We start from the raw sequence: 24,431 nt of genomic DNA, 5'->3' as shown, positions 1-24,431 counted from the left end.
CCATCACAAAAATAGCAACGTTTCAAAGTCACACAGGACCTCTTCGTCGGGCAATTTGCCCGTCGCAGTAAAGATACGCCGTTTACGTAAGGCATTTTCAGGCGTAAAGTTATTCCATCAAATAGCTGGACTAGTAATGTTAAGTATGGCCGTCGTTCCCACGTCGAAATTTGAAAATGTTACGTCGTTTGCGTAAGTCGTCCGTGAATAGGGCTGGACGTAATTTACGTCCACGTCAAAACCAATACGTCTTTGCAGCGTACTTTGCCGCAATGCCCCCCACATCCTCATTTGAATTTGGCGCGCTTACGCCGGCCTATTCACGCTACGCCGTCGTAACTTAGAAGGCAAGTACTTTGTGAATACAGTACTTGCCTCTCTGACTTACGGCGGCGTAGTGTAAATACGCTACGCTACGCCACCGCAAAGAAGCGCGCCCTTACCTGAATCCAGCTATAAGTTCTTAATTGTAGTTAGAACTATGGGGACTTGCATCATTGACCCAATTCTAATTTTAAGAAAACTAGTTGACTGTCTGTCTTTGGCTTCAATTAATTACGAACTTAGAGAGAAAAAAGTCAGAATTCATAATTAACATACTTGCCTCAGGTTAGTGCCCCAGAAAGTATGAAAACAATTGGGTTAGCATGACAGCCAAACATCTTGGTTTTTCAAACAAATAGGTCAGCAATAGCTTCTCCTTGTTCTCTTACTACATCTTTCCTTTGAAACGGATCAACTCTATTGTTTGTCACACGCCTCTTTTTTCAGCTTTCAAGCTGCTGCATATGGGCTGTAAAAATGTTTTGGGCAGTGATGCAAATTTGTGCCAAGGACACCACTAACATCACCACTAACATCTCTTAAACAGAAAAACAAATTGAATATAGGACATGGAGATTCTCACCTGGCAAAACAACTTCGATTAGGTCCCCTTCAGTCATGGCGTTGATGGGTAGAAGACGCTCAAGGACATTTTCCGAGTTAAGATTGTGCCGAAAGAGTTGGATCTTTTCAGAAACACCCAGGAATCCATATTCAGGATACTGGCAATATTGAATAAATATATTTAGTTTACAATTGGAGAACAAGAAAATAAACATAGACGATGTATATATGCTTATACCGAAAGTTAAGAAACTTTTTTGTATTCCCTACAAGTGGGGGGGTTTATCAACAAAGACAGTGCTGTGAATTCAGAAGGCAGGGACTCTATTGTGTTGCCAATTGCTGATTCACACACTACAGCAAAAAAAATGACTCTACAGTGGTGCATAGGGATAGCTTCTATGAAAGTGGCTAATTCAGTAGCAGTGCAGCATTGTTGCCAAATTATCACCAGAAGCTGCATTGGGTTTCAATGGCATGTCAAGCAGATTAACACGTGTTTGGGAGACTTTGCAAGGGGACTATGAGAAAATTGTAAGAGAAGATACACCCATAATTAAATGCTGCAGAACATATAATTGGGAGGACAGTTCTACTTCAACTATAGCCAAACTCAAGAAGAGTGCTGAAACGAAAGGCACTTTCTACTTACACGCATACGGTTCGATAAAAAAAAAAAAAAAAAAATGGCTGGCCAGTAGTCTCAGGCCTCGTACACACGACCGAGAAACTCGGCGGGCGAAACACATCGTTTTGCTCGTCGAGTTCCTTGTGAAGCCGTCGAGAAACTAGACAAGCCAATTTTCTCCATTCCCGTCAAGGAAATAGAGAACATGCTTTATTTTTGGCTCGTCGAGTTTCTAGACAGTTTTCTCAACGAAAATGTACACACGACCGGTTTCCTCTGCAAAAAAATATCTCCCAGCAAGTTTCTTGCTGGTTATTTGCCAGGATCCATTTTTACGATTTTGAGGGATTGCAGGGATACAAAAACCCACATTTTTGGTATAGCAAGAAAGGGTTAGAACTTTCTAAATATGTTTTTATTGCTGTTTATGCCTTCCGGCCCCATGATGTTTGCATCCTAGATTTCTTTTCAGGAAGTCACAAGGTCAGGAAATGTGTGAAAAGGTATTACAGACAGAAAATATAAATTGAAACTTTTCCCCATATTTATTTTAGTTTTAGAAAAACAGTTTGGTCAGAGTTAGACCTATTTCATATTCTTGCGAATAGTAGCGATCACTTAGGCCGCGTACACACGATCAGTCCATTTGATGAGAACAGTCTGAAGGACCATTGTAATCGGTTAACTGATGAACCTGACTGATGGTCCGTCGCACCTACACACCATCGGTTAAGAAAACGATCGTGTCAGAACGCGGTGACGTAAAACACGACGTGCTGAAAAAAAGTTCAATGCTTCCAAACATGCGTCAAATTGATTCTGAGCATGCGCAAGTTTTTAACCAATGCTTTTGCATACTAACGATTGGTTTTGACCTATCTGTTAGGCGTCCATCGGTTACATTTTAAGGCAAGTTCTCATTTTTTTGACCGAAGGTTAACTGACCGATGGGGCCCACACACGATCGTTTGGACCAATGAAAAGGTCCTTCAGTCCGTTTTCATCGGTTTTGACCGATCGTGTGTACGCGGCCTTAGCCTATTTAAACTAGTAGTGAGAGGCTGAGAGCTGTTTGCATGTAGCTGCACATTGAGTAACCTGAGGTTAGGGATGGATGTTTGAGTCTGGAAACAGCTGACTGCATCCATCCAACAGCTAGTAACCACTCGGTGTGCAACGCCATGTGATCAGCGTGCCATTCGTTTAAAAAGGCTGCCTAGTTAGTTTAATGCCGCGTACACACGATCGGTTCATCTGATGAAAACGGTCTGAAGGACCGTTTTCATCAGACGAACTGATCGTGTGTGGGCCCCATCGTTTTTTTATCCATCGGTGAAAAAACGAGGAACTCATTTTAAAATGATCTGATGGTTAAAAAACGATCGTCTGTGGGCACGTCCATCGGTTAAAAATTCACGCATGCTCAGAATCAAGTCGATTGGAAGCATTGAACTTCATTTTTCTCAGCACGTCGTTGTGTTTTACATCACCGCGTTCTGACACGATCGTTTTTTTAACTGATGGTGTGTAGGCAAGACTGATGAAAGTCAGCTTCATCGGATATCTGATGAAAAAATCCATCAGACAGTTTTCATCGGATGAATCGATCGTGTGTACAGGGCATAAGAGTGGCAGCTGCTATTCGCATTCCATGGTCATCCAGCCGCAAGAATCCATTCATTCTTGTCACTGGAATCTGGTGGCTCTATGAAAATGGCAGTGTGAATGTGGCCTAGGCTTCAACTCAATCCAGCAAGATGTGGATCCAAACTGTAAAAAAGGCCTCAGAGTTTTCTTCCTCTTGCTTGTAGACTATCCTTACTACATTTCTTTCCTATGTACAGTATGCAACCAACTAATTATACAGAATTACTCCTATTTAACATGACATACATGGAACTTTATGGCCATAAAGAATGGTAAAATTTGCCTTTACATGCATAAATCTGTCATAGAGCCCTGATTACTTTATTTCTAGGTATAAAGTATGAGATACCTGGGTATCAGCAGTTTGTCAGACCCAAGATAAGCCAAATCTTCCACATTCATTTTGCATATGCCCATTCTGTTGGACATGTCTAACAAGGTAAGTGGAATAAAGGTTACAAAAAAAAAAACAACAATTGAATAGGTGTACTAAACTGCATAAACCTGTTCCATTCATTTAGCTATCATAAACCTGCCTCTAGGTGTAGAGTTTCAATTTTCTAGAAATTGATTTATCCTTGTCACTCATCATCTAGTCTGTAACATGATAGCCAGTTAGTCATTTTCAGCTATAGGCTTTAAGGTTTAAAAGTGAAGAAAAACATATGTATTATAATAGGAATGAATATCCAATAAGAAGAGGAAGAGAAACAAAAATGGACAGGTGTTAAGAGAAGTAAATTGTATATCTTTATTGGCCACCAGATGTCAGTAACACACTGTGTGCAATGTGAGCGTCAAATGTATGGTAACAACTGGCTAAATCAGCGCTTGTTTTTTGGTACAAACGATAGAAAAAAATTTATTGGAACAAATGGCACAAACAAATTAACATAGTGTATTCATTTTCATATACTCAGTTAATGAAAAATGCAGATAAAAAGGCATATGGAAAAAGTAAGTACACCTCCACATTACTGCTTCAAATTGATGAAATAAGAACCAGGTGTTCCAGGTTGGGTGTCAATGAACAGAACTCCCTGAGGCTGGGTTCACACTACTACACTACTTTCATCCTACTTTGCTCTGTCTTCAATGTTTCCCTATGAGAGCGTCTTGTAGCGTCCTACACAAGTCGGTCCGACTTTGAAAATGCTCCCTGTACTACTTTTGGTCCTACATTGATCCTACTTCAACCCATTGAATATCATTGAAGTCGGACCAAAGTAGTATCCTGTTCATGAAAGTAGGATGGATGTAGGACCAATGTAGGATAAATGTAGGACCAATGTAGCAGAGCAAAGTAGGATGAAAGTAGTGTAGTAGTGTGAACCCAGCCTGAGGGAATATGCAAGTGGAACTTTCCTTATTTAAACCTCATATCTAAGGTGTGGTGTTGTCATGCCAAGGTCAATAGAGCTCTCTAAGGTCCACAGTAAAAAAAAGTTTTGAATGTTTGAGTCTGGTAAAGGATTTAAAAAGCTTGCCAAATAATTTAAAATCCATCATTAAACACTAAGTAAAATCTACATGTGGTGTAGATTTCAAATGACTTAAAATTTTGCCCAGCAAATGCAGCCCAAGATCTGATCGTTGAATGCTATATGAGGTCTCCAAGAACCCCAGAATTTCACTGCATTATGTTTAAGTAACTTTTGCAATACCTGGGGTCAAAGTGCTTGTTCCTACAATCAGAAGGAACACCCTGCGATGAAACTGGGATGCATTGATTTAACCTGCGTGTGTTAGGAAAAAGCCTTTGCTATCCCAAAAGAACATTACAGAAAGACTACAGTGTGCCAATAAAGATATAGGCAAAAACTAGGCCTTCTAAAACAATGTGCTGAAGACTGATCAACTCAAGTTAGAGTTGTTTGGTCACCGTACCAGTAGACCTGTTACCGCAAACAGAAGACAGCATTTCAGGAGAAGAACCTCATAACTGAGAAGCGAGGTGGTGGAAACATTCTAGTTTGGGGTTGCATTTTTTTTTTTTTTTAGGACTTGGGCAGCTTGCAGTCATTAAGTCAGCTATACATTCTACATCATATCAACGTGCACTTGGTGAGAATAAGAGGAAAACTATCCAACAGTTGAAGCTGAACCAGAAATGGGTCTTTCAACGCAACGATCTGCTGTACACTAGCAAGCGAACCCACGGAATGGTTTAAAAAGAAGTAATAGAGGGACTGCTCTAGGTCGTATCTACAGCTACTACTGCATGGAATCTACTTATTATATACAAGCGCTTATTTTATCCTCTCAAATGTGAGTGTAACCTTTAAAATTGTATACGTTATCAAATAAATGTTTTTCCCGTTAAATGGATTTATACTATGTGCATACCTTTTCCTTATTTTTGGTGAACCTAAATATCTCTGCCACGGAACCCATCGTTACTATTGTGGTTTTGCTACTTATTGCTGAGATGAAAGTGTGACCATCTTACTCTGATGTCTGCCAGTTCCAGTGCTGAGGTCTTCGTGTTTTTGGTGTAGTGTCACCATACAGCCCTTTTAGACTCATTTGGCGTATGCCTTGTTAAGTCCATTCATTCCTGTAAGCCTCATAACTATAAGTGGTGGCAGATATTTCTTCTATCATCATCACTAGGGATGAGCTTTGAGTTCGAGTCGAACCTATGTTCAACTCGAACATCGGCCATTCGCCGAATTTCAAACATTACGGGCCATTCATGCGAAATTCGAGTAGCGCGTCACGGCCCACAATTCACTGCGGCATCGCAGTGCATTGCTGGCTGATGATTGGCCAAGCAGTTTTCAAAAATGTTTTGCATTGATACATGTCTCCTGGGGCAGGACCCGGGTCCCCAGACCCTTTTTAGGAAATAACTTACATATTAGCCTTTAAAATTAGCACATTTGATTTCGAACGATCAAGTCCCATAGGGCTAGATTCACATAGCCCGCCCTAACTTTGCGGCGGCGTAGTGTAGCGTGTTTACACTACGCCGCCGTAAGTTAGCGAGGCAAGTACCTGATTCACTTGCCTGCCAAGTTACGGTGGCGTAGCGTAAATGCGGCGGGCGTAAGCGCGCCTAATTCAAAATAGGCTGAGGGGGCGTGTTTTATGCTAATTCGGGTTGACCTGACGTGATTGACGTTTTTTTGTAACGGTCCTATTGATTTCGACGTGGACGTAAATCCCTATTCACGGACGACTTACGCAAACAACGTAAAATTTTTCGAATTTCAACGCGGGAACGACGGCCATACTTAACATTGGCTACGCCACCTAGGGGGCATGTTTATCTTTAGGCGGCCTATCTTACGAAAACGGCGTATCTTTACTGCGACGGGCGGACGTACGTTCGTGAATAGGCGTATCTAGTGATTTACATATTCTACGCCGTTCGCAATGGAAGCGCCACCTAGCGGTCAGCCTAAATATTGCACCCCAAGATAGGACGGCGTAACCCCCTGCACATCTGCCCCACCACTGTACCTCCCTGTACATGTGCTCCGCCGCTATACCCCCATGCTCTTCTGTCTCACCGCTCAACCACCTTCTCATCTGTCTTAACACTGAACCCATCTGCTCATCTTCCCCACCATTGTAACCCCCTTTCTTATCTGTCCCACCACATCTGCCCCACCTCTATACCCCCTCCTGCTTATCTGCCCCACCACTGTAACCCCATGCTCATCTGTCCCACCAATGCCCCTCCTTTCACATCTGCCCCACCGCTGTACTCCTTGTCATCTGTCCCACCACTGTAACCCCCTGCTCTTCTCTTCCACCACTATATCCCTCTGCACATCTGCCCCATCACTGTACCCTCCTGCTCATCTGCTCCACTGCTGTACACTCCTGCTCATCTGCTCCACTGCTGTACCCATTTCTCATCTATAATGTATACGATATGCAGAGTGGTGTAAGAAAGCAGACACATCTACCTGCCCTGGCACATTCATCCCGCTGATCCGCCTCTCGCATCCAACCCACGTGCTTGTATGTGGTGTCACATACAAGCATCTGGAACGGATGCGCAATAATGAGATCAGGTCAGGGGCATTTTCTGAAAGCAGTGGGCCTGTGTGCAAGATCATAAGTTGGGCCATCCACATGAAAAAAAGTGTAAAAAGCAAAAGTCAGGTTTGATTTCCATTGCGCTTTGTCAAGAAATAATTTGCTTTAATATTGTAGTGTTCTCCTCTCCCTCTTTGTGCTGTAGGTTGGTTCTTCTCTTCCTGGACTCCCAGTCATGCTACTTTAACCAGCCTCAGCCAGTTCCATCAAAAGAGCTGCACCAAACACAAGGTCCACTATCTGCCTACACTACAAGTACAAGTACCACCTGCCTGCCGCAACTCCTGTCCTGAAGCATTCCCTTTGGCTGCATACAGTAAGCAATTTATTGCAGTGCACTTTCTCAAGAAATTATCTCCTATAGTCTCAGGTTTGATTTTCTCCTTCTCCCTTTTTGTGCTGTTAGGTTATCCTGGCCTGACAATCACACCACTGCTATTGACCAGCCACTGGCGATGCCTCCGTCTGGCTTCCTTTTAGTGGAGCTCTGTCTTCTGGCAAGTATGTCCTTTTTGGAAGCCAGTGTCTACTTTGTTTATGTGTTTGGGAAGGGAACATGGGTACCGCAATCTGATTAAATTGTTTGTTTCTTCCCCAAAAAAGTCTACAGTGTATTGAGAAATCAGCTGCATGGCTCTACAGACACCACCACCACCACCAGGTTAACCTCCCTGGCGGTATGATTCTGTCTGGAATTACGTACCAAAAGCGGTACAATTATTTTGCATGGAAATTTGGCGTTTTATACTGTAGGCCTGCAATTCTTAGGAATAACTCATTTAAATCTGACCAAACAAGAGTCTAGTAGGCATCCCGGGTATGAATTTTTTTTAAAAACAAAAATTATAAATTATAATATAATAAAGAATTATAAATAATTATAACAAATAATAATATAATTATAATAAAAAATATTCAATAATGTAATCAACTCAAAATCACTGAAATTTGCTCAGTTGCAGAATTGTCGCTGTCATTACTTTTATTTTTTTATGACGAATTTCCCCACAAATTGCTATCGCTCAATTCTGCAAGTGATTATAATTTATTATCGCTGTTTTCTAGCTGCTCTAAAACCATTTTTGACATAAAGGGACACTTTTGGTGGCTATGGACAATCTACAGTTTGCAGGCAGAAAGAACATTTTTTATTATATAAAAGTACATGTAGGGCACTGGACAGACCACTAGGGACAAGGGGGGTTTGTATTTTTTACATACAGTACTGTAATCTGTAAGATTACAGTATACTGTATGTATTGTGTTTGTTTACTTTTTTGAATTTGGCGCCGTTCTCCGACCCGTGCGTCGTAACGTCGCAGGGAACGGAGATCGGCGGCACAGGAGGACACTGTGTGAATCGAGCGAGGTCCCGCTCGCTCACACATCGTGGTGGCATCGCTGGATCCAGGGACAAGGTGAGTAACTTGTCTGTGGATTCAGCAAGCAGGTAAGCCGTGCCGCTGCACGCTCTGCACATCTACCCCGAGCGTGATTCGGGGATACCGATCTTAGCATGGAAAATCCACCCCCAGTCACGCTCAGGGATACCGCTAAGCAGGTTAAACAACTAGGTCATCTAACAGTAAGTGGTTATCTTTCACACCAATACACCACACACACACACACACACACACACACAGTTTTTACAGTCTTCAGCATAACGCAAGTGGGAAAAACAGATAAACAACGTGGATTTTTCTTCTATGGTTTTCACTTTGCATCTCTAATTGCAGCTAATAAAATTTTCATAAAATTCCAAAAGATCAGTTTTAATTAACAACTATAGCTTTCTTGACTTTCATCAGACATACAGGCATCTGCAGCACACAAGGCAGTAGTAGGTTAGGTTATACAGACAGTTACTGAAATTTAAAGGTATTGTAAACCTTTGAGGTTTTTCACCTTGATGCATTCTATGCAGCAGCCCCCCAGAACCCCCCTTTTACTTACCTAAACCCGATTGATCCAGCGATAAGGACGAGCACACCTCATTGGATAGATGGACCGTGTCAATGGACGCAGCAGCGGGACTCGAGAGCGAGCCTACAGGAGTTCCTCCATGGAATGGGGGAGGGGCACTCGAGAAGAAGAGAGCCATGAGTGCTGAAGGACCCCAGAAGATGAGGATCTGGGCCGCTCTGTGCAAAATCCTTGTGGTTTAACTTTAAACTGCATAGAGGGTTCTTTACTGTAAGAGCGGGAAGGATGTGGCATTGCCTTTCTGAAGCTACGGCTGATGCTATTTTTGAGCAGAATAAACAATGTTCTCTGGAAGATGGTATCCCCCTGAAAATTTTTATGGCACTTAGTACAGATGTTACTTGGTCCAAGACACTCTCTACCATCCCACTTCAAAGCAGAGCTGCCTTTTATATTTCACATTCATTGTTCTTGCCATGTTGCTGCCTTGTGTGCTGCAGATGCCTGTAAAGTCATACTTAAAACTGTTGAGCAACTTTTCAGAGACATACATAACCACTTTGCACATAGTTGCAAATTCTTACAGTTGTATCACAAATGTCAGGATTTTGTTAAGGCAGATTGTCTAAAGATTGTACAGCTTTGTTGTAGATTTTGTTATGGCAGATTGTCGATAGATTGTACAGCTTTGTTCTCTAGTGGCTTTCTATGCTTCAGTGTGTCAACTGCATTTTGTATCAGTATGAATACCTGTTAAGTTATTCTAATGGTAGGAATACACAATAAGAAAATTGTATGAAAATTTCTGTTCTGGGAACGATTGGCTGATGCGTGGGACACTGTACCCAAACAAAATTTACGTTCTTTTTTTCCCCCCACGAATAGAGCTTTATTTTGTTGGTATTTGATCACCTCTGTGGTTTTAATTTTTTACACTATAAACAAAGAGCAATAATTTTGAAAAAAAAGCATTTTTTTTACGATAATTAATATCCCCCCCCCCCAAAAAAACAAAAAAAAACAATTTTATATAAAAATGTCCTCCTCAGTTAAGGCCGATATATATTCTTCATATTTTTGGTGACCAAAAAAAAAAAAAATCGCAATTAAAACGTAAATTTGATTGGTTTGCGCAAAAGTTATAGGGGCAGATCCACAAAGATCTGCCCCGGCGCATCGTATCTGAGATACGCTATGCCGCCGTACCTTACCTGGCTTTGGTTCGAATCCATAAAGATTTTGCGCCGTAAGTTGCGGCGTAGTGGATCTCAAGCGGCTTAACGGCGACGGAATTCAAATTGGGCGGGTAGGGGGCGTGTTTCATTTAAATGAAGCGCGTCCCCGCGCCGACCCTAAATTTCCCGCCGTGCATTGCGCTAAATGACGTCGCAAGGACGTCATTGGTTTTGACCTGGACGTAAATTCCGTCCATCCCGATTCATCGACTTACGCAAAAAATAATTTAAAATTATACGCGGGAACGACGACCATACTTAACATTGAGTACACCACGAAATAGCAGCTTTAACTATACGCCGAAAAAAGCCGACTAGAGACGACGTAAAGGAATGTGCCGGCCGCTCGTACGTTCGTGGATCGTCGGAAATAGCCAATTTGCATACTCGACGCGGAAAACGAAGGGAACGCCACCCAGCGGACGCCGAAGAATTGCATCTTAGATCCGAAGACGTACGCCTGTCGGATCTAACCCAGATACCGTTGTATCTTGTTTTGAGGATTCAAAACAAACGATACGACGTGGGAAATTTGAAAGTACGCCGGCGTATTAGTAGATACACCGGCGTACTCTCTCTGTGGATCTGCCCCCATTGCGTCTACAAAATAGGGAATAGATTTATAGCATTTTTTTTTTTCTTCCTAGTAATAGCGGTAATTTTTAGTGGGACTGTGACAGATCAGGGGCAATCAAGGGGTTAAACGTGTTCCCTTCAGGTGTGTTCTTACTGTATGGGCTGCTTGGGGAAACACACAGATCCATCTTCTTGCATAGTAGAAAGACAGGATCTGTGATCACCCCTGTCAGAAAGGAGATTTGCCTTGTTTACAATGATTACGAAGTGCTACTTTCTGTTTCTTCAAGCAGTTCTGCCAAATTTTCCACAGCAATTCTCCTATGGTACCTGACCTGTACTTGGAAGTACTACCAACTGAAATGTTTTATGTGCCACTTCATCAGACCAAACCTCTTAGTTGCCCTTGGAAATTATACACCAATTGTATTTGACCACACTAATAAAGAAAACATCAAATCAACAGATAGCATTTTCATTGGCTACCAAACAAGAGAACATCAGTCTACAGTAGATGATTTGTCAGCTTTTCAACAGTTCATGGTCCCAGCAACAACATTTTACACAAAAGCAGTAACTGCTATTAAAAAACAAATGCCCATTGGAAACAATCATTCAGCTGTTGGCTTTACTAAAACAGGTCTACTGCTAATTCTGGGGACATTATTGAACTAGCAAAGCATTTTCCACAAATCGTTCCATCTGATTTTGACAGACTGCATACTGAATTTATTGAATACCAAGTGACAGATTTTAGTGATGTTGCTCAGACTCACATATGATTCTTATTGGAACAAAGAAGGTAGAACAAAGCTGTATCCTTTAGAGAAATCTGAAAGTACCTAAATTCCCACATCTGGTTAAATTTGTAAAAACTATGCTTTAGCTTCCCCATGGGACAGCTTTGGTTGAACGTGTGCTTTCATCTGTGAAATTAAAGCAGAGGTCCACCTAAAAAAAAAATTGTTTAAAAGCCAGCAGCTACAAATACTGCAGCTGCTGACTTTTAATAAATGGACACTTACCTGTCCAGCGCGCCCACGATGTTGGCAGCCAAAGCTGAGCAATTGCTCGTCTCTCGACTGCCCCCGCTGCCATCCTAGGTTAGGGAATCAGGAAGTGAAGCGTTGCGGCTTCACTGCCCGGTTCCCTACTACGCATGCGCGAGTGGCGCAGCACATCCTCACTGGTCCTGGGACCAGTGTGTTTCCCCAGAAGACAGCGGGGGGGGGGAGACATGACTCCCACGGGAGTCTATTCCCGGAAGTGGGTGCAAATACAGGTATCTGCACCCCCCTGAAAGGTGCCAAATGTGACACCGGAGGGGGGAGGGTTCCGAAAAGCGGCGTTTTTTTGTGTGGACCTCTGCTTTAAGGAAAACTGATCTTGGGAACAAACTTTCCACTACAATGTTGGAAGAACTGCTGTCAGGAAAGAGTGGCCTTAGAAGAATTACTCAGGAAATGCTTAAATATGTTGATTCCACAATGAATGACCACAAGTTAGAAAATGCATTAGCCTAAACATAAACCAGTAGGAGGTGTTTCTTCTGCTGCTGCTGGTAACTTATCTAAGGATGATGATGTGGTGGGGTAGGTCTAATACAGTGACAGTCACAAGTTAGAAACATGAGGTTCTTACATGCATAAGACAATTCATTTGATTTTTACAATAGAAATGATGCATTAGTTTGCATTATAAATACTTGTGCAGCCGAGTTATGAATATTGGGTACAGCCTAAATGTTTTTCTATGTATCTTTTGCAGCAGTGGAACAGGTGGTGAGGAAAAGCCTTCACATAGGAATACCTGTTCCACTGAACACTGCTGCAAATTGTTATTTTAACAAATGATTTTAGCCCTGGTTCACACTGGTAAGATTTGACATGTGATTTGATACGTCATGTCATGTTTGTTATTTCAAGAGGAAAAACAATTGACTTTACAATCACTTTAACGCTTGGTTTCAAATTGTATCATGACAGTTTTTTTTAAAAGGTGTTGTCTAGGCAAGAGGCGCAAACGTTATATGTACATAATACAGTATGTAGAATTTGAATTTACAGTCTACAGGGTGGATGTGTCCTTTCAGGTGTATTCAGTGTTATTGATCTTTCAAAATAGCATTATCTGTAGTAGTTTTCCTTTTTGAAGTATTCTTTAATTGGAAATAACATTTACACAAGTTATGCAGGATTCCTCTCACCAAACAAGATATTCTAGTAATATGCAAAGAAGCCGCTGATAAAACGAAATGGCTATTTTTGCACAACCCTTTGCCTTTGAGCATGTCATATAGGAGTGGAGATGGTTAAATTAGCGTTTAGGTTTTTTAGAAGATTAAACTTTTGATTAGGAGTGCCGATTTGCTTACTTCTCATGGTTAGGTTGTCATATCATGACAGTTTACATTGCAATGACAGGTAACTGCCTGCAACAAATATTGCAGCGCTCAAAAAGAAAGTCCAAATGATACTAAACAGTTCATAAGTGTTTCTAGTATGTTGTCTGTTGAAAATTTCTCCTGTGTAGCTACTAGGAGATGTGGCAACTTACCAGAAATGCTGTCTCAATTAGGGCACACTTTGTGAAATCCCTTTATTGTATAGTCAATCCGGTCCAATCAGCTGTTTTTACTCCTTATCGGGACACAATGATGTCACAAAATATGGATTACCATAAAGACAAAAAACTTATAGTGCAGTAATTTATAAAAAACTATAAAAAAGAAACACTGTGCAAAAAATAGTGGACTAGGGATTCAAAAATCCAACCCCCCAATGGAATACACACCCACCAGAACTAATGTGCTGCCATAGAATGTGAAGCTAACAAACTTTATAAGGTAACTGTATCAGTGAGTGAAAAGTAATCATCACCAAAATGAGTGTGCTGCCATAACAGCACAGCTAACACACTTTGCAAGATGGATGGATAAATGGATGTAAGCCAAACAACAAACTCCTCCAATTGGATCCTCTCCTTCCTTATCGTTTAGGGGACACTTAATGTGCTCATCCTGTCAAGCAACACCACCTAAATCCATATACATGATGGATTATAGTGTAGCATCCTCTAGTGTGTGCTAGAATCAGAGTAGGCAAACATACTCTGACTCACATTGTAAGTTGGTGAGTCTAAATTGGGTCACGGTTTCATTGAAGTTCAGGGCCGGGTGACTTATCCTGGTCTGGAAGGTTGGATAACCTTCTAGAATTAGTGATTGAGGGTTAGGAGAAGCTGCCATGCATATTTATGAGGCCTCAGCCCAGAATTCCCAGAAATGGCCTGGCAGGGGGCAAAGAATACCTCATAAGTAGACATGGGCCATGCCAGCAGGAGCAGTCGGGTGGAAGATGGAAATGCAGTGTTGAGGGGGCTGTTGGTGTCCCCTAGTCTGGGGGGACATTTCTTGTCTTGGTCCTGGGCTCAGTGCTGGAAGACTCCTGCTAAAACACAAAGGAGGAGGTCTTCCTGGAGGCATGGGAGCAAGAGAGGACAGAGTGAGTTGCTCAACACTGTTGGGGATTAACAAGTAGGGAGGCTGCCGCATGAAGCTGGTCTCTCTTGAAGACAGCAGTGTGCTTTAGTCTTCAATTCTACCCTCAGAAATTCCTGAGACTCAGCCAGGTGGGCTGGTGACGGGTTAGCTGGGTGGAATGGTGTAGAGAGGCAGCAACAGCCAAGAGGGCTGACAGGGCCTGAAGAGGTGGTGCTGGGACCAGTGACTACAAAGGAAGCAGAGGGGAAGTTACATGCTGTGTCACTCCATTTGTGCTACTATAAAGGGACCGTGAGTTACTGCCTGTAATGAGTTGTTACTAGACATGTGCACACTGAAATATTTTGTTTTGTAATTTCGTTTTCGTACGAAAAATACATTTATTTAGTTACTCCCGAAATTTGTTTTTATTTATTTTGTTTTTCGTAAAAAAAATGCATTCGTCCGAAAATCCAAGTTAAGGTCAAATCTGTCATTGAAGGCTTATGGTGTCTGTCGAATGTTCTAAAAAAAATCATCTTCATGTCTCTCTATGTCGAATCTTCATGTCTCTCTATGTCGAATCTTCATGTCTCTCTATGTCGAATCTTCATGTCTCTCTATGTCGAATCTTCATGTCTCTCTATGTCGAATCTTCATGTCTCTCTATGTCGAATCTTCATGTCTCTCTATGTCGAATCTTCATGTCTCTCTATGTCGAATCTTCATGTCTCTCTATGTCAAATCTTCATGTCTCTCTATGTCAAATCTTCATGTCTCTCTATGTCAAATCTTCATGTCTCTCTATGTCGAATCTTCATGTCTCTCTATGTCGAACCTTCATGTCTCTCTATGTCGAACCTTCATGTCTCTCTATGTCGAACCTTCATGTCTCTCTATGTCGAATCTGTCATTGAAGGCTTATGGTGTCTGTCGAATGTTCCAAGAAAAAAAAAAAGATTCGACAGACTCTTAAAAAAGAAAAAGAAAATTGACTCTTCATGTCTCTCAATGTCAAATCTTTTCTCTCTATGTAGAATAATATTGGACTAATAGAGTTAAGGTTAGGCACATTCGACCGCAACGATAACGAAAATAAAGCATTTGTTTATGTTGGATCTTTCGTTTTTTGTTTTCTGTGCTTTCGTTATCGTTTGTTAAAACAATAACGAAAATACCTGAAATTCGGACGAAATCGAATGCACATGTCTAGTTGTTACTAAACTGACAATAGACTGTCAAGTTCCCCCCAGGAGTGTACCAGGAAAGGCTGAGCAAGAGAAAGGCCAAGAGTGTGCAGGAGGAAAGTGAAGAGGAGTCTGTATATAGGAAGTTGTCCCTGAAGATTGCTGAAGTCAAGTGGGCATCCCATAACCTCTCATCCCTATCCAAGTTGTTAAACCCCTAATAAATAACAAAAGCAAAGCTACAGACTGTTTTTGCACTCTGTGTATATGTGAAATTTCAGTGTGCCTGGCTGTGCAGGATTGAGGGATCCCTTTTAATCTGCAGCTCCTACGTGGGGTGTGCTACAATAGTGTATTTAACCGAATGCAGCAGAAGAAACAGTTAATACAACAGTGATAATTTGCCAGTAATAGTACAGAAGCGCCGCTTATTCACTTAAATCAATACAATGCCACCTCAGAGACTGGTGTGGCGGTGTGACGCCATGTAGACAGCTCCACCCTACACATCCCGGGGCATCTAGCTTTGGCGGCCATATCTGTGTAGGTTATACCTGGAACCTACACTGAGGTAATTTCCTTTTAAAATAACGTTTTTTTATTAATCATAACACCAGGTAAATAGACAAAAAGTTGGCACTGTATTACATAAACTTCAGCATAACAGCAGTAGAGCCAGTGTAAATGAGGTAATTTCCAATGCCGGTGCTATTTTGAGGCCAATGCTGAATAGCAGCGGTCGCTATTTTGTTGAAGACCAGCAGCAGTTAAAGCGGAGGTTCACCCTAAAATTGAACTTCATTGCTCTCCTACCTCCAGCCCTAATCTAGCACTGCTGCGTTGTAATTTTTTTTAAAATGTGTATCCTTACCTGTGTTCTAGCTGACTTCCGGGTCTTCTTCCCAGCGGGGGAGTGGGCGTGTCGCTCCTTTTCCCCGACGAGGCGTAATTGGATGCTGTGCGCAAGGTCTCCTGGGAGTGACGTTACAACACTCGCAGGAGACCAGCTCGAGCGTCGCGGGAAGCGGGTCACATGACGCGCAAAGCACGTCATGTGACTAGGAATCCAGGAAGCATTTGCTTGTGGGATTCAAATTGCCCACCAGCAAGATGGAAAAGGCCAGGACCCTTTTTTATAAGGTATCCTTTTTGGCGAAAACAGAGCGGACGGACGTAGGAGCGGCTAGCAGGTGAGTAGTACCTAGCTAGCTCTGTTACCAGGCTTTGGAGATTTAAAAAAAAAAAATAGCTAAACCCGCAGAACCCCCGCTTTAAGCCACGCATAGCCAAATGGAACAAAGGATAAAATTACTGGCTGCCACCTATATGGTGACAAAGCTTCCAATATTCAGCAAAAAAGGCAAAATTCTTCTAATCCGCAACTCATATTAAAAACAGTAAGGCTCTATATAAATAGATTGAAAAAACACCTTATGACCCAATGACAAGGTAAAAAATGGAAATATATAATTTTGTTTCCTTAAAATGATCATACCAAAAAATTGGTATAGCCTCCAGGAGTCCAAATAGGCTACAACATACCGGTATATAACTTACAATCACATAATATGCAATATTTTATACTCTATTTATCCCCTAAAGAATATCAATATTAAATTCATACATACACAATATATTAAGACAGATAAATACATTAAAACACAAAATGCTCATAAAACATCACTGAGGGTGACATAAAGAAAGAGAAGAATAAACTAGATATTGCTGTATCTTTCCCTGTAGTGCCATATTTAGCTTGTATCACTAAAACAATTCATACCTTATTTGATATTTTGCCCGAATGGAGAAAGTTTTTTATTCATAAAGCCAAAACATCTCCCTCTTGATTTAATAGCAGCCTCTCCAGTAAGGATGTCATTTGGAGATGGCTGTGAATGATACTAAAGGCTTGTATTTATTTATATTTTTTTATTAAGCAGGATATCATCAATAAAGCGTTTGTAAAACACCACATTTCTTCAGTGAGGACCATAGATAGCATCCTGTTCTTACTTGGACATAAAGAGGTTTACAAGGCTCGGGGCAAACTTAGCCCCATTGCTACGCCCTTACATTGCAGATAGAATTTGTTGTCAAACCAACAAAAGTTGTGTGTCATGGCATAGTTTAACAACTCCAAAGAAAATGATTTTTGTTGTTTAGGAATCTCTGCAGATTGATATAAGTAATGTCTAACTGTCATGGTCTTACCTATCTCCTGTCTCCTTCGTTTGACATGTGCTGGCGGCCATCTTGGTTTCTGGGTCTCTTGTAGCCTCCCACCCTGCGGCTCCTCCTTCCCACCGGGAGGAGCTGGATGCCTGGCTCATATATATAGGAGGTCTGTGGCTTCAGTTCCTTGCTTGGTCCTCCTGTGTTCACATGCTTCTAAGACTGCTGCTGCTTCTGGTTCCGATCCTGGCTTTGTCTGACTTCCCTGCTGGTTCCTGATCCTGGCTTCGTCTGACTACCCTTCTGGTTCCTGACCTCTGGCTTCGCAAGACTCTGCTTCGCTTTCACCATCCGTTTGGACTTTTGCTTTACAGCTTGATTTTCAATAAAGCCTTCTTATTTTCACTTATCTCTTGTTGTACGTCTGGTTCATGGTTCCGTAACATTAGGACCAAGCCATGAATTTTGACGGTACAGGGCCATCCTCGCTACCCACGCTGGTTGCCAGACTTGATCAGCAGGATCACCTGTTGGGTCAGTTCGCCGTGGCGTTGCAAACCCTGCTTGAACGCACGGCTCATTTCGCTCCCGTTGCCGATGGGTCGGTTGTCGCTCCTGGGGCCGCTCCTACTGCCGCTCCGGTTGTTGCGCCAGAGTCTACCCCGACACCTGTTGTTGCGCCTGCGGTGTTTCGGGGTATGACCGGCTCTGCCCCCCTTCCACAGCGATTTGGGGGAGAGCCAACTCAGTGCCGAGGTTTCCTTAACCAAGTGGGCATTTATTTCGAGTTGCTGCCACATGCCTTTCCCACTGAGAGATCAAAGGTGGGCTTCTTGATCTCGCTGCTCTCGGACAAGGCCTTGGCCTGGGCCAGCCCTTTATGGGAGAACAACAATCCGGTGGTTGCCAAGTTTTCCGGGTTTGTTGCTTCTCTTCGGAAGGTATTCGATGTGCCGGCTCGCGCCGCCTCTGCTGCGAAGCTCCTTATGTCCGTCAGACAGGGTTCACGATCCGTAGCCGAATACGCCATTGAGTTTCGTACCCTGGCAGCAGAGGTGGGCTGGAATAATGAGGCTCTGGTCGCTGCTTTCTCTCATGGTCTCTCGGATGCCTTGAAGGATGAGGTTGCAGCTAAGGACCTACCAGTGGAGCTCGAGGCTCTTATTTCTTTCCTGATTTTGATTGACACCAGACTCAGGGAGAGACCTTCCTTTAAGGAGAGCCTGCGGAGGCCTCCTAACAGTTTGGCGCCTACGTTTGCTGTCCCACCCGTGCCTCCCTCTCTTCCCACGCCTCCTGGGGTTGACTTGTCTGGGGGTGAACCCATGCAGCTGGGGTTTGCTCGCCTGTCCGAGGGGGAGAGGGTACTCCGGAGACGCGAGGGCCGATGCATGTACTGTGGTCTCGGTGGGCATTTTCGGTTGGCATGTCCGAACCGTCCGGGAAACGCTCGCACCTGAGATCCTGTCGGGGGCAGATCTTGGGTGGAGTCTCCTCGTCCCCGGTTTCCCGTGTTGATAAACCACTGATCACTGTTGTCCTCTCCTGGGTCTGGGGCTCGGTGACGACCCAGGCGTTGGTGGACTCTGGTGCTGGTGGTTTTTTCATTGATAGTGAGTTCGCTGCCGCCAATTCCATTCCTCTGCAGGCTCGAGGTTCCCCGCTGGCTCTAGAGGCGATAGACGGCAGACCCCTCCAGCCGTCACACGTGACTCATGAGACCCTTCCAGTGGGGATAGCCATTGGTGCCGTTCAGAGAGTCGGTCTGCTTCCAGGTTATTTCGTCTCCACACTACTCGGTGGTCTTGGGGTACCCCTGGCTCCAGAAGCATAATCCGACTTTCGACTGGAGATCGGCAGAGATCCTCTCATGGTCACCACAGTGTGGGGCTTGTTGCATCCATGGGCCTGTCAAGTTGCTGTGTACTTCCTCGGACTCTCTGTTGCCTCCTGAATACGAGGAGTACCGGGATGTATTCGATAAGGTGCGCGCAGTTGCCCTACCTCCGCACCGCCCATACGATTGTGCCATAGAGTTACAACCTGGTGCCATTCCTCCTCGCGGCAGGGTCTATCCACTGTCGGTTGCGGAGAATGAGGCCATTGAGGAGTACGTGATGGAGGCGCTGTCCCGTGGTCACATTCGTCCCCGGCAGGGGCTGGATTTTTCTTTGTGAAAAAGAAGGGCGGTGAGTTGAGGCCTTGCATCGATTACAGGGGCCTTAATCGCATCACGATCAAGAACGCTTACCCGATACCCTTGATTTCCGAGCTGTTCGATCGCCTTAAGGGGGCCACGGTCTTTACCAAACTCGACCTGAGGGCGGCATATAACCTGGTAAGGATCAAGGCGGGCGATGAGTGGAAGACCGCGTTTAACACCAGGACCGGTCATTATGAATCCTTGGTTATGCCCTTTGGGTTGTGCAATGCGCCCGCAGTCTTTCAGGAATTCATCAACGATGTTTTCCGTGACCTGTTGCAGCAGTGTGTGGTGGTCTATTTGGATGACATCTTGGTATACTCTGAATCCATGGAGGCCCACATTCTGGATGTCAAGCGAGTGTTGCAACGGTTACGAGAGAACAAGCTGTTCGGTAAGCTTGAGAAATGCGAATTTCACCGATCCCAGGTAACCTTCTTAGGTTACATCATTTCCGCTGAGGGGTTCTCCATGGACCCTGAGAAGGTTTCGGCTGTCTTACAGTGGCCTCAGCCCAGTGGTCTTCGTTCCTTGCAGCGCTTTTTGGGCTTCGCCAATTATTATCGGAAGTTCATCAGGGACTTCTCCATGCTGGCCAAGCCTCTCACGGATCTGACCAGGAAGGGCAGTAATTCCCAGGTCTGGCCGCTCTAGGCCATCCGGGCTTTTGAGGCCCTAAAATCCGCCTTTGTGTCGGCTCCGATTCTGTCTCATCCCAACCCTGGGTTGCCCTTTGTCCTCGAGGTGGACACGTCTGAGACGGGAGTAGGCGCCCTTCTGTCTCAGCGTAGAACACCAGAGGGTCCGCTGCTTCCTTGTGGGTTTTACTCCCGGAAACTGTCACCCGCGGAGTGCAACTATCAGATTGGTGACAGGGAGTTATTGGCCATAGTGCAGGCTCTCAAAGAGTGGAGGCACTTGCTCGAGGGCTCGGTGGTTCCGGTTCTCATCCTGACGGACCACAAGAATCTGACCTACCTTTCTGAGGCCAAGAGATTGACTCCACGTCAGGCCAGATGGGCTCTGTTCTTGTCACGTTTTAATTACGTGGTCTCCTACCTACCCGGTTCCAAGAACATCAGGGCGGATGCCTTATCACGGCAGTACTCCGAGCTGTCCAGGGAGGAATCTATACCGACTTCGGTCATACCTCCGAATCAGATCCTGGCAGCCATTCGCACCAGCCTGACCTCTCCCCTTGGTGAGCAGATTTTGGCGGCTCAATCTGGTGCTCCCTCTGGGAGACCCAACGGCAGATGTTTTGTGCCTGAGGAGTTGCGCACTCGGTTGTTGCGAACCTACCATAACTCCAAGACCGCGGGGCATCCTGGTAAGAATCAGCTGTCCTGGGCTGTTTCACGTCTGTTCTGGTGGCCTTCCCTACGTTCCGACATCGCCGCATATGTAGCGGCATGCTCCGTTTGTGCCCAAAGTAAGTCCCCTCGGCACCTTCCGTTGGGCCTGCTGCAACCCATAGCCACCGGGGAGCGCCCATGGTCACACCTGGGGATGGATTTCATTGTGGACCTCCCTGCATCCCGAGGCCATACGGTCATTCTCATGATTGTGGATCGGTTTTCCAAAATGTGCCACTGTGTTCCTCTCAAGAAGTTACCCTCTGCACAAGAGTTGGCCACGATTTTTGCCTGGGAGGTCTTCCGGTTGCACGGTTTGCCCAAGGAGATAGTGTCGGATCGGGGGAGTCAGTTTGTGTCCAGGTTCTGGCGCGCCTTTTGCTCCCAGTTGGGGATTCATCTCTCCTTCTCCTCGTCCTACCACCCTCAGTCCAATGGGGCCGCAGAACGATCCAATCAGGCCTTGGAGCAATTCCTTCATTGCTATGTCTCCGATCACCAGGACAATTGGGTTGACCTCCTGCCTTGGGCTGAGTTTGCCAGGAACACGGCGGTGAACTCTTCCTCTGGGACGTCTCCCTTCATGGCCAATTATGGGTTCCAACCTGCCGTGTTACCGGAGGCATTCTCTCCCCAGGATATTCCGGCTGTGGAGGATCACCTTTCCGTCCTACGCGCCTCTTGGGTACAGATCCAGAAGTCCCTTGAGGTCTCTGCGCAGCGCCAGAAACTCCAGGCTGATCGCAGACGAGCGCCTGCTCCTTCCTACCAGGTCGGAGACCGTGTACGGTTGTCCACTCGCAACCTCAACCTTCGAGTGCCCACTCCCAAGCTGGCTCCTCGCTTTGTTGGTCCCTTCCGAGTGCTTCGCAGGGTAAACCCGGTAGCCTATGCCCTTGCGCTTCCTCCTGGCATGCGGATCTCCAACGTGTTTCATGTCTCCCTGTTGAAGCCACTGGTGTGCAATCGCTTCACTTCCTCGGTTCCTCGGCCTCGTCCGGTCCAAGTGGGCAATCATGAGGAGTATGAGGTGAGCAATATCCTGGACTCACGCCTGGTCCGCGGTCGGGTGCAGTTTTTGGTCCACTGGCGTGGTTATGGTCCAGAGGAGCGTTCCTGGGTTCCCTCCACAGATGTCCATGCTCCTGCCTTGCTCCGAGCCTTCCACGCACGCTTCCCTCAGAAACCGTTTTTTGCACCGCGGAGGAGGGGCCCTTGAGGGGGAGGTACTGTCATGGTCTTACCTCTCTCCTGTCTCTTTCGTTTGACATGTGCTGGCGGCCATCTTGGTTTCTGGGTCTCTTGTAGCCTCCCACCCTGCGGCTCCTCCTTCCCACCGGCAGGAGCTGGATGCCTGGCTCATATATATATAGGAGGTCTGTGGCTTCAGTTCCTTGCTTGGTCCTCCTGTGTTCACATGCTTCTAAGACTGCTGCTGCTTCTGGTTCCGATCCTGGCTTTGTCTGACTTCCCTGCTGGTTCCTGATCCTGGCTTCGTCTGACTTCCCTGCTGGTTCCTGATCCTGGCTTCGTCTGACTACCCTTCTGGTTCCTGACCTCTGGCTTCGCAAGACTCTGCTTCGGTTTCACCATCCGTTTGGACTTTTGCTTTACAGCTTGATTTTCAATAAAGCCTTCTTATTTTCACTTATCTCTTGTTGTACGTCTGGTTCATGGTTCCGTAACACTAACCGCTATCATCCCATCTTCGTGGGCTATAATGGTATAGAGTGAAGAGACATCTGCTGTGACCAGAAACATGCCTTCCTCAAATTCAAAGCGTTTTAACTCATACATGCTTCTTGTCACGCAGATAGGCAGGAGTTTTTAGTACCAGCTTCTAGAGGAATGAGTCTATATACTCACCCACCCTTGCGATGAGAGACCCAATCCTGCTAGATATAGGCCTACCTGGAGGATTATTTACATCCTTAAGAATTTTCGGCAGACAGTACATTACCAGGATTCTGGGGGCCGCTGGAACCAGGCAACTCTTTTCTTTTTTATTTAGGATGTCCCGTTTGATTGCTTCATCAATAAGTAGTTTTAATTAACCTACAGTGGGGTCTTTCCTAAGAGGTAAATAGTTTTCTCTGTCGTCAAGGGTGTTGTACATCTCCTTTATGCATTTTACATTATCCACGATTACAACCACCCCTCCCTTATCCGCTGTACGTATTACTAAGTCTTTCCTTTCTAGAAGACTTTTTATACCAAGATAGGATTTCTTATCTTGTACTTTTTTGATTTGTAATGCATCAAGGTCCCATATCACCAGTTCCTTAAAGTGTTACTAAACCAGGCAGGCTAGCTGACCTGCAGATACTCAGTTGTGTCTTTTATGCCGACATTTCTCAAACTTGTTAAGTCTCACCATAGGTGCAAATTTCAGATCCTTATTAGGAGCGGATAACTCCTCAGACGTAAATGTAGTGGAACTTTTTTTTTTTGGACCTATTGGGTTTTCTTATTTTTGTGAAAAAGTCAGTTAACAACACATATCAAATGTTGCAAACATATATATGAAATCTAAATTTCAGTGACACCAAGTGACTGAGTGTGATCCGTGATTTTTTTTTTTTTTAAAAATTAACAAATAAACAGAACGAAGCAGTCCTATTGTGATCACACATAAATTACAGTCCAAAAGTGTAGAATAAACTGCAAGGTTGAATTAAAAGTCCCACATGGATGTGATCCTCTCTGTGAAAGGATAGAGACACCACCACCGATGTAAGGAGGAGGCTTACCAGATGGTGTTGACTTGGTAAGGTGTATACCACCCAAGTCAAAAACAGGCTTAAATAATCAGTCAGCAAGATGTATCCAGCTGGTCCTGAATCCGCGGTGCGGTGCAGACTGATATGCAAATTCAGAACCAACTGGATACATCTTGCTGACTTTGGGGGTTCTAAGTAATTTTCTAGCAAAAAAAAACAGTTTTTAACTTGTAGTGGTTAAGGTAGGGTTATGGAGGCATTAAGAATTACCTACCCCCCTCCTTGAATTATCCCTCACCTCATATTCCCTTCTGTTCTCCCAAACTACTCTCTTCTGAGTGTTGTTCCTATAAGGTGGGTGGGAAT

General features: G+C 44.4%; 1 protein-coding gene across 1 annotated transcript in view; it reads right to left on the bottom strand.

Annotated features, from left to right (window-relative positions):
- The window catches only part of LOC120917505 (serine/threonine-protein kinase D1-like), a 170,238-nt gene that overhangs the window by 73,335 nt on the left and 72,472 nt on the right, over window positions 1–24,431 (bottom strand). Inside the window, exon 3 of the mRNA XM_040328842.1 lies at window positions 908–1,046. Coding sequence (XP_040184776.1) covers window positions 908–1,046 — 139 coding nt within the window. The remainder of the gene's footprint in view (window positions 1–907; window positions 1,047–24,431) is intronic.

The sequence above is a fragment of the Rana temporaria genome, chromosome 11, assembly GCF_905171775.1.
Source record: "Rana temporaria chromosome 11, aRanTem1.1, whole genome shotgun sequence".
Taxonomy (NCBI): Eukaryota; Metazoa; Chordata; class Amphibia; order Anura; family Ranidae; genus Rana; species Rana temporaria.
This window is presented reverse-complemented; position numbering and strand designations above follow the sequence as displayed.